At 31.0% G+C, this 11,870-nt stretch overlaps 1 protein-coding gene across 1 annotated transcript; it reads right to left on the bottom strand.

Annotated features, from left to right (window-relative positions):
• Positions 1–3,410: 3,410 nt before the first annotated feature.
• LOC117170926 (acidic mammalian chitinase-like) lies at positions 3,411–8,652 on the bottom strand. Its single transcript, XM_033357972.1, has 5 exons — positions 8,532–8,652; positions 8,308–8,428; positions 7,799–8,192; positions 3,629–3,906; positions 3,411–3,549 (listed from the first exon to the last, which is right to left on the bottom strand). Exons 1-5 carry the CDS (start codon positions 8,650–8,652, stop codon positions 3,411–3,413), a joined length of 1,053 nt encoding a protein of 350 aa, XP_033213863.1.
• Between the last annotated feature and the right edge of the window lie 3,218 nt (positions 8,653–11,870).

Below are 11,870 nucleotides of genomic sequence, written 5' to 3'. Positions count from 1 at the left end.
TTGAGGAATTTATTTTGTATTATCTGAATTTGCATAATGTTATTTTTGAAGCACCTCCACAAATTGTAGATGAATAAGTTATGATTGGTCCGATATAGATTTTGAGAGTTGGGATTCCATATTCCAGTTAAGAAGCTTTTGTAGTTTACCCCCGAGGTATTTCACGGAGGTTTTACATTCTAAGGGTTCATTGAGAATTTTCGGTGGTTCCATTTTAGCTGTAATTCTGACTGAAAACATAATTGACTTAGACTTTTCTACGTTTATTTTTATTTACAACAGTTTATATCATGTTTCAATGACTTCAAGAGCTTGGTTAAGCAATATTAAGATTTTTGGAACTGACCAGGATCAAATGAATAAGGCGGTATCATCTGCACATAATCGGATTAAAACTTCGGGTAGCTCAGGTATATTGTTTAAGTGGATAGTGAAGAATACTGGTACCAGAATGTTGCCTTAGGGCAAATTCGTTCGGACGGATGTCTCTTTTGAAAGTGACTGCCCTATTTTGTCTTGAAAATTTCGGTTGGAAGGATAAGTGTATAAAATGGACAAGTCCTGATGAAAAAATGTAATTATTTAATTTTCTAATGATTCTACATTCCAGACTCTATTAAAAGTTTTTTCTACATAAAGGAAACCGGCTACAATATGTTTTCTCCGATTGAAAATAAAAATAATGTCTTCGGTGAGCTTGAGCGTCATGTGCTGCGTAGAATAACGTATTTTAAAAATTTTATTGCAGTTAAAGGATGCTGTTATCCTCGAGGTAATAGTTTATGGAAATAAGCATTTTTTTTTTAATTTAGCTCATTGTATTAAGAAGAGTAATGAGTGTAAAAGTGTTGACTCGAGTACTGTTGGGGCGATAGTGTGAATTCATATTATTACACCCGAAATACTTTGAGAAAATTAAGAAAACAAACAGTATAAAGTATTTTTATAAAATATTAGGTATTTGCGTAAAAAATATATTTTTCTGATAAACAATAAAGTTTTTTCTCAGTTTCTTCCAGAAATACACTGTTTTCATTGCCCGAAAAATAACCTTTACTTTTCGAAACAAATATTTTTTTTAAGGATCCATAAATGAACTATTTTGTTTAATTCTGATACATTTAAACAATTTACAGTTTAATTTTTAGCTAAAAATATTGAAAATTTAAAAAGTTATGGCTTTTTTTTACTAAAACACGTTTTTTTTATATTTTCGGGCATTTTTGTTCATAATAAATTAATTTTTAAATTATTTTTCATTCATAACACCGAATTCTGCAATAGTAATAGTATATCTGTGACTTTTTTAAGTCCATTAGTTAAGCCGTTAAGAAATGATATGCAATCAAAACGGTGAGACGGTCAAATTGACCCAGTGTTGGGAACTTGAACAAAATAGTTAAACATTAAACCAAAAAGATGAATTTTTACCGTTTAAGATTACGTTCTACCAAAAACTCACCTCATTTCTTCTATTTATTCAACTTCTTTAATTAATTTATATTTTTCACTGTAATATTTCAAATTTATATTTGTTTATATATCAGTGTATAAAATCATTATTACTTACATATAAAGAAAATACTCGTATTTATTAGATTAAAATTAGTTAAAAGCCAAGTAATGTATACTTATTGACCGTTAAAGTAATCTGTCCGATTATAGGGTCGCGGCTGTCCGAATACTGCGGCACTTCGACGCTTTATTGTCCCAGTACTGAATCAAAGCAACTGCTCATCTTTTACCCATCAGTAATAAAATTTCAAAGTCATTTTGAATTGTTCTAATGTTATTATTACATTGAATTTATAGCGAATCAATTAGTTACAGGAAAGTTTTACAAAAACAGATTTTATGAATAAAAAATTACGCGCTGACCTGCCCTCATTTACGTGCTGTCCCGATATTGGGTACTTTACCATAGCTGGTTGGATGATCTGGATCCTTGCCTTTTTCTGAAAAACTGAAATGTAAGCTATTTTTCAAGATTCAGAAAATTAACTTATTTGAGAATTGTCGCTTTCAGTATTTTTAATTTGTTTGGTTAATTCTCTATGGGTTATTTCCTTGAAGTTATTAGTACTTGGGATTTTAAGAAAATTGGAAACAATTTTTTCGCATGCTGAGATATGTTGCGGGTCAAATGGCTCGTCATGTGGAGAGAAATTATTTTCATATCTGCTGCTAGAAGGTTTGCTTTGTCGGTAGAAGAGAGCGCAAACATCTATTCGGGGTTGTTGAGCAGTGGAATATTTGTTCACGGCTTCTTTAGGGCTTTTGTGATACGATATGTAGCGTTTATCTTTAATTTGAACCTTACCGACTTCTGTATTACAATTTTCACATATGTGCTCCTGAGCTTTAATTGCTATGGTCTTACGCAGGTGATCGATTGTGTTTTTGCGAATGCAGCTTTCAGTTTTTCGATTGATTTGGCAGAGCTTATTACGGGTATCGATAAGGTGTTGAATCTTAGGGCTGATAGGTGAATCGTATTTGTAAAGGGTAGCCAAAGGGGCCGAAGCGTAAATGACAGTTTTTATACTATAGTTGAGATTGGTTATGGCTTCGTCTATGTAGGTAGAGTGTATTAGCGTGGGTTCGAAATTAACTAGAGTGTCTAGAGTGGAATTTAATTTTTGCCAGCTCAATTTTGCATAGCTGTAACACTTTTATACAGAAGCGCGTGCTTTAATGTGGAGAATGCAAGGCTTCTCTCAACCCGTAGCAGTGCAGTCGAGAGTCGGAAGCTCTGTTCGAACTTCTTTTCTACTCCGTCCAATTTTTTGGGCGCGAACCAATTTTTATGCAGAGATTGTTTGTAATTGTGAATTAACTGTTCAACAAAAATTAAAAGATTCGATTTCGCTAAATTAATTTGAACATTGAGTCTTTATATTTTTCTTCAAATCAACTAAAATAACTAGAATTCCAAAATCTAATAAAACATACAAACCCGAATACATTCTTAATATAGAATAATTTACATAATTTACATCGTAATTCACAAAATAATTTTTTTTAAATTGGTATATAATTATATATACCTAAAAAGGCCTTCACTACATTAATATTGAAGGTCATTTTTAACTATTTTCACATATTAGTTTATAAAACTAGAAATTATGTGTTGAAAATAAAGTTAATTTTCTATTGAAGCTTTTATGATTTCAGACAAAACACTCCGAGGCCCTCAAGAAATTATATAAATGTACACTTGTACAACGTAATCATTAATAATACTTAATGTTATTCACGAATTTTATTTTTTTATACTATTCTCAATACGTCCTCGTTTTTATGTAATCAACATAGTTTATAATTTATATGTATCTACTTTCCTTAAGTTTATAATATTGCATAGAAAAATCGATAACACCCCCCTCCCCCGGGTGAAGCCTGCAAGAAAATTATGCACGGCTCATAGCCTTCAGAAGTGTAAACGGCTCTACTCCACAGTATCCGCTGAAATCATCTCCGTCTATACTATCTGCGAATACACCGCCAAGCCGCATGCGTTTAGCGTATTGGGCCTTCAACTTGATAGAGCTGAAAATAAATATTTAAATGAAGTACTCTTATCCTAAGTAAAATAAAAATTTGAACAAAATTGTACATGAAAACTTACGCAACGTTTTCGTAGGCTATCATCTTCTCCATTTTGGAGATATATGGCACTCGCTGTTCTTTTTCCCACAAATGCGTCCATACATGATTCTTTTCACGTAGGCAAGTATAGTAATAGCTTATTGTCGGAAGATAATATTTTGGATTCACAACAACTGGTGCGTCCCTACCAACTATATTTACATTAGCTAAAGTATATGATATTCCGTTAAAAGTAGTTCCCAGTATTAACTTGTATGGCGGAGTACCTTGCGAAAGCCAGTGTTTCATAATATAATCCTTTAAAAATAAATTTTAAGACTGGCGTTAGTTGATTTTTGCCAAATTGTAAATCTTATTTTATATAATTTTAGGTGCAGTTATGTTACTTATAACGATTGAAAAGTGCATTCTTATAAAATTCGAAGCTTTGAAACCATATAAATTTTTATATTATTTGTGGGTAAAAGCGGCTTATATTACTTAACACTGCTATTAATTTTTTAAATTTATTTGAATATGATAAATAAATTGTTTTCCTGTAAAGCTTACGTTCCAAATCATTTTTGCACATTATTTTATGAGTGACCCACTTAGATCCACATTGTGCAGCACAGTAGGTCACTCTTGAAGGCATGGTTAATAGTTGTAAATTAAATTTTTGTCTGTGGTTCATAGGACGAAAATAGCTAGATGAATATGACAGTTTTGAAGCCTCAGTGGCTAATTTTAAATCCTTTTTTCTACTTTGTTGTAAGAAATAAAAAAGGCGAGCCGGTAACTCCTTAAAATATTTAATAAAGTATTTAATGTAAAAACTGTACAGCTAAAGTGGCCTAAAATTGAAAAATGATGGACTAAAAAGTTATTAAGCCACTCCGTTTGAAATCAGACACAGGTCCAATTCAGGGTTTCAGAATTTGGTATTTCTATATATATATATATTTTTTTTTTTCATTGTGAAATTAAGGGAAAACGTATTTGATAATTTATTCATAATTTTTTTTTTCAATTTACTAGAATCATTCGAAGATTAACTGCGAATTCTAAACAATTTACAGAAACTTCTTTTTAAAATGCAGTAAATTCCGAACAAGGGTAGGTATTTGAGATTTAATTTTTGCATTCGCTTTCGGAACTCTAGATCTTTTACTTGATCTCAAGGAAATATAGAAAATTTGAAGAATGACAAATTGTGATCGTTTTTCTTAAATTCTGGAAAGTGGATTTCCTGAAAAATCATACTTATGGCAATATCTACTAGATAATTTGTGATAATAATTTTTTCGGGTTTAAAAAAGGTTACGTGGAAGTATGGGGGTCTATAAAAAATTATCCAACAAGGAATTTCATGTATCAGGCATATAGGTTTGACACCCCTAGCACACCTTCACGACTACCTGAAAACTACCCTTAAAATTAAAAATGTGAATTCTTTATGAAATCGACCTCTTGAACACTGTAATCGCGTCTTTTTTTGCTTAAAATTTTTAATATTGGTAAAGTGTAATATTTATTATCATTGGTTAATTAATTTGTAGTTATTTAAAACATTGAAATTTGTTTAAATAATTTTTTCATCGAAAATTCGTTTTTACCCCTAAAAATGATTACTATTAGTCTAGTGGAATATTTATTAATTTTTAATTATTTGAACAAATGGAATTTGTTTAAATAAAGTTTTATTACAAATAACTAGACCCGCGTTAATAATTTTTATTTTTAAAAAATCAAAACGAACATACTTATACTAATTCAATTTCTTTAAATAATTGAAAATTAAAGAACTAATGTTAATAAATATTCCACTAGACCAATAGTAATAATTGTTAGAGAAAAAACGCATGTAAAAAAATATATTCAAACAAATTACATTTGTTTAAAAAATCGAAAATTAATAAACCAATGTTATTAAATATTTCATTCGGCAAATATGAATAATTTTAAGTGAAAAAAGACCAGAATACAGTGCTCAAAAGATCAATTTCATGAAGGATTGACATTTTTTGTTCAAAGGGTAGTCCAAAAGATCAAATTCTTTGTTGGACAATTTTCTACAGGACCTCATACTTTCCCGTCACATTTTTTCAAAAACATAAAAAATTATTCCAAAAACTCAAAAGCGTTATTTTTCCCTATGCATTTTACCTGTTAAAATAAAATAAAAGTAAATACAAAATTTGGCAATTTCTTTTTTCGGATTGTAAACCACTAGAAAACTTCTACAAAGAATGTCTCCGCTTCTTTTGTGATATTTTGCGGCGCTTGCATAAAAAAATAAATTATTGCGTTCAATAAATAAATCTTTTCGCGGGATTTAAATATCTTACGACTCCTATAACGTTGATAGGATCTCCTTCTTTTATGTGCCAAAACTGTACACAAAACATATGGCAGCAATGAAAAGGAGGGAATTTCCAGAAAATCTGCTCTATTTTTTCATCCAATACCGAAAACATGAAAATAATATTTTCAAGAAAACCTCACTTTTTCATTTTATTCCACACTTTTAAAGTTTCTGTTATTTTTAAAAAAAGATGCTCGGAGCTTCATAGGGGCTCAACAATTTTTAAGGGAAAGGATTTTTTTTCAGATATAATTTTTTTTAACGATGCAAGCTGCCACAAAAGGAAAGGAGTTGCTTTTTGTACAACTTTTTCAGATATTTCAATGTTTGTTCAAATATTTTTTCTACCTTTATTTGTTTTTGAGAAAAATTCAAAAAATTAAAATTTTTTAAAATAATTTTTTCAAGGTGATGCAGCGGTTTACCAAAAATAAAATTCCTGAGATATATAGCACATATTGTTAATTACACAGGCACACGAAGAAAAGAACTTTTCCACCAGCCAGGGTCAACATTTCTATATGTTTTTGGGTTCGCTGAATCCGTATCCGGGGTTGGTTTGACTCGGTCAGGTCGCATTTTGTTCCGAACCTCAAAAAATGATGAAAGTTGAAACACTAATGGAAACACCCAGAAAGCAAAGCCATTATATGTTTTCAGGTTCGCTAAGTGTAAATTTAACGGTAATATTACTCGGCGAGGTCGCATTCCATTCATAACTTTAAAAAAATTGAAACAATGAAAATTGTTCTCAACATAAATTGTTTGTATTCAGCGTCCGGTACATAGAACTTGTTAGTCATTCTTTGAGCATGGCTACAGCAATAATTTCCAAATATTTTAGACGCAAAAGTGCATGAGGGTGTTTTTTATGGCCCACAAATCTGCAAAATGTTGAACGATCAGAATTTCATCAAAGTTATGAAAAAAATCTGTGTGGACGAGTTTCAAACATTTTGTGAAAAACGTCCTCGGTAATTTGTTTCAAGGTTATGAATGGTATGCGACATCGCCTAGTCAAAAGACCTTAAAATTTGCAATCAGCGATCCTGAAAGCACATGACCGCTTGGCTTTCTGGGTGTTTCCATGAATGTTCCAACTTTTATCATTTTTTTGTGGCTAGGATCGAAATGTGACCTGATCAAGTCAAACCAACCCCGGATTCGGATCCAACGAATCCAGAAACGTATAGAAATGTTTATCTCGTTTTGTGGACAAGCCCTTTTTTTTCGTATGTCTGTGTTATTTATTAAAAAAATGGGATTTTCAGAGAATTTACTGACAATAATTGTAGGAGAAGAGCCGCTATTTTTAAATTTTTCATAATTTTCTTCAAACAAAATTGACGAAAAAGAATTCCGGTGTCAAATGAAACACGAAAATCCCAAATGGCTACACTGTTTTAAAAATAATGTTTTGCAAAAATAATTTTTTTAGTGGTTTTTTTCAGTTTTCAGGTAATTTTCGAACGAATGAAAAAAATTTGTAACAATTAAATGAAGTGTGACATTCAACTTCCTTTTTGTGGAACACAAATAAATATATCTAAACTCTTTATCAATCCGACACATGTAGCTGGACATTTTATAACAATGTAAAATGTAGAAATTCTAGATCACGTACTTAAAAATTTTTTAAACTAAAAATGTTATCTTAATTTTTGCAAGAATAACGAAAAAATATGATTAATGATAAAGCATACCAAGCAATTTTAGATTTGAGTACTTCAAATGTAAGTTCTGTATTATAATATATTATATATATTATATATATTATATATTCCATTAATGTTTACAGTGCTCTAGGCTCATTAAAAAAGAACTTCTTTCAATAAAAGTACTTACAACGTTCAATTTCTGTTCTTCCGTATTTTCTTGTGATGAAGGATGCAGTGGAGCAATATGACCAGCTTTCGCTCTTTGCTTAACATCAGAATCTCCGTGAAAATGATAAGCCCTCAAGTTTATGAAACTAATATACTTTGATACTTCTTTAATATCATATTTGTCAGCAGTCGATTCGTAAGCATCAACTGCTAAAGCTAAAATTAAACCGCGTTTGTCGAATTTTTCTCTGAGCGCCTTCAATAGTAAAACGAAATTCTGCTTATCGAAAGCAACTGCATTATTTTCAGCTAGATATTGCGAGTAAATTTCGATACCATTCAATTCACATTTTTGCACGAAGTTTACAACATTATTAACAAGTATTTTTCGCAGAGTTGGATTAAAAAATATTCTGTAAAGAGACGAAAATTAATATGTATAGTTTTAAGAACTCCATAGGTAACTTTTTATCAAGTTTAATAACATAGAATTCTATTTGTAATCTTGGATGATAATTTTAAACTTACTTATTTTCCAATCTTTCAACATTATCATCCCATAAAGATTCCGCTGTGGCGGTTAAGGTTTTGAAGCGTCTGTTTCTTTTTCGAAGATCGATGATCCTTCGAAATCCATTCTCTCCTATAACTAATATCGAATATCGAATATATATATATCGAATGCGCACGGGGGAAGTAGAATATAAAAAGATAGCGAGGCAGGGAGCAGAAGGGAGAGTGAGAGTTTTTACTAATGATGGGCAAAATAATTCGAGTCGACTCAGAACCGACATCTGGACGAAAGTCATGAGTTGAATTTTGCGACACCGACTCATCTGAGTACTGAGTTGAAAGATTCGACTCAGGATTCATTGGTGAGCCATCAGTCGAATTTTGTAAACCGACTCAAGTTTATATTAAGTCGAAATTGTAGAAGCCGACTCAGCAGATGAGAGTGAGTCGACTTTTATTAAATTGGCACACCAGGCAAATCATAAATAAATCGGTTTTTGGGATCAACACTTTGACATAATCTCAAGTAAGTGAACCATTTATAAATGCAGAAAAAAATAGAAAAGCTATCAATTTCAATGAATTTTAAAAGATGAAGTAATAGTTACATAATAAATAAATATTTGTTTTAACTTGAATAATTTGTCTCACAATATTTTGTTGACATTCAATGTCTTTTAACCTCTTTCTAATATATCATGATTTGTGACCAAGCACAATAAACAATGATTCACTTTGTTCTTTAAAAAATCCTTTACAATTAAACTATAGTTGCAGTCTGTTAAAAATTATTTGTTTGCTTATTAACACTGAAAAAACGATATTCTAATTTTAAGAATTTCCCGCACGTTGAATAATATTTGCAACATAAATAGGCGCCAAGAATATATTCTAAATGTAAGATGTAGGCCCTCTTACCTTAAGAATATACATTTTTTTAAAAATTATTCTAGTCTATATGATAATAAGGTATAGTTAATCTTAGACTATAGAGGTTATGTCTCGGTGTGACTGCGCGAAATAAATACATAATAAATATATGTAAATAATGCTTTGCGAAATCTTTAACTGAAAAGTAAATAAATTTTGAACATCAAAACCACATTTTGACACATTTTGATGAAAGATATTTAATTATTTATGTGTTGTACTTACCACATTTCTGTAAAGCGAAAGACTAAATGCCCAAAATTACAAAACGAAAAAAAAACGAACTGATCTGAAAACATGTGTTACGAAACATTATCAAAAGAAATTATTGAACAGAGCCAGATGCATTTTCCTTTGCGCATTTCTTCTTCCCCAATAATATTCTCATTTTAAGAATATTTTATACCGTTGGTTAGAATATGCCTGTAAGAATATGACGCTCTGAATATCAGAATATCGTTTTTTTGGTGCAAATTTCATACTAATTGTTTCTGTAAAAACTCGTCGAATATAATTTTAGAGAATGCTCGTTCCACCACACTGCATTGTCCCAGGTCGCTTATCAATCTCTCTATAGCGTTCGCCCCAGGCTAAGAGCTTCACAAAGTCATAATGTAATAACCGAAAAGAACGATATTCTAATTCTAATAGTGCCATATTCTTTTAGGCATATTCTTAGCAATATTCTCAATGAAGTAACTGAAATTCTTACTTTAAGAGTATCTCCTAACCAAAAGGAGAAAATGTTTTTAAAATGAGAATATGCGTGGGGAAAGTAGAAATGGAAAATGCGCCTTTCGCTGTTCAATAATTTCTTTTCATGTTTCGTGCCACGTGCTTTTCGATCAGTTTTCATTTTTGATTGTTTTTCCCACGAAGTAGTATAAAACCAATTCGAAGAACAAATCGCGTGTGCACATTTATTTCCTTTCTTTAAAAAATATATTAGACTGAGAAAGGTCTGACGTCCCATTTCAACAAAGAAGTAAGATAGTGAGGTTAAAAACCGGCGTGAAAATTCAAATGTTATGAAGTTAAACCAGCTGAAGTTTTACAAGTTGTTTGTTGTATATAATGTAAAATTGCAAGGGAAATAATATAATAATTAACATTGTATTATTTACTAAATAAATATTTCTGAAATAAAAATATTACAATCTTACTATAGTCTAAGATTAACTATACCTACTTAAGTTACAAATATTCTTAAACTTAGTGGGATATCCTTAAAATTAGACTATTCAAATTAGATTATTCTTATGGTAAGCGGGCCTCCACTTTACATTAAGAATATATTCTTGGCGCCTATTTAAGTTGAAAATATTCTTTAACTTAGTGGGAAATTCTAGAAATTGACTATAAATAAAATATATATAACTTTTTCACCTGGGTGCTCGGGTCCATTGGGACCCAATGATATCGCTAAACTTCTATATTGCAAGAAAGCGCAATATGATAACATACAATCAGTTTCCGGAATAAATGAAGTTAAATTTTGTTGCTGTCGTCTGCCACGGCGTCCTTTGCAGCAATGGAAAAAAAGGAAGAGTATGAGTGAGTTCGAGCTATAAATCGGGACACGAGATTTAAAACAATCACAGACAAATGTAAAAATTTGCTACAGGTAAGACCTGCAACGGCTAATGATTAAACATATTTCGGTGAAAGTTTCACTGAGGTTAGGAAAATAATTCTGAACTCGTCGAATGCGTCGCGCTGCAGTCCGAAAATTTCGGTAAAAAATGTAGAATCGACAATAGAAAACACACAAAAAATTTGTTCTTACTGATATATTTCCTCCGAAATAAATCACATTATTGTGTACGAATTAGAACTTATTTAATACCATTTAGGAAAAGTGCAAAATGTAACTGACAGATGGAAATCCCTATTTCTCTCAAGTTTGATGAAGTTAAACGACGCTGGAATAATAATATAAATAATAATAATCGATAAATAATAAATAAACTTAAAGTCTTACGTTATAGATTGCACAATTTTGCGGTATATAATGTAAAAACCTGCAATGCACGAAATCACGATTCTGCGCTATTATAATGCGATAATTACGACATATAGCGCAGAAATTATGATATATATTCACCAAAAAAACTGAAGTTAAATTTTGTTGCATGTAAAATTTCCCGCGGTTAAAGTTTACATGCTATTTGACGAAAGTTTATCCTACGATGGAATAAAAGCTGTCGTCTGTTACGGCATCCTTAATAGCAATGGAAAAACGGCAAAGTATAAGTGAATTCGAGTTCTAAATCAGGACACCAGATTTAAAAGAATACAGAAATAACAAAAGTTAAAATTTTTTTCAGTTAAGATATACAACAGTTCAAAATTAAATATATTTCGGCGAAAGTTTCACCCAGGTTAGGAGAATAATTTTGATCTCGTCTACCACGTCACGCTGGAGTGAGCAAATTTCGGTAAAACATGTAGAATAAGCAACAGAAAAAAGAAAAAGAATTGTTCCTACTGATATAGTATCTCCTCCGAAACAAATTACACTCTTGTAGATGAATTAGAACCTATTTAATATGAGGGTAGTTCAATAAGTCCTTAGAATGACCAACATATGGCGCGCGAATCGCTCCAAATCATCTGTTTTCAGTCAGCACCACTCCCGACTAGATATA

Source organism: Belonocnema kinseyi, chromosome 4 (genome assembly GCF_010883055.1).
Source record: "Belonocnema kinseyi isolate 2016_QV_RU_SX_M_011 chromosome 4, B_treatae_v1, whole genome shotgun sequence".
Taxonomy (NCBI): Eukaryota; Metazoa; Arthropoda; class Insecta; order Hymenoptera; family Cynipidae; genus Belonocnema; species Belonocnema kinseyi.
This window is presented reverse-complemented; position numbering and strand designations above follow the sequence as displayed.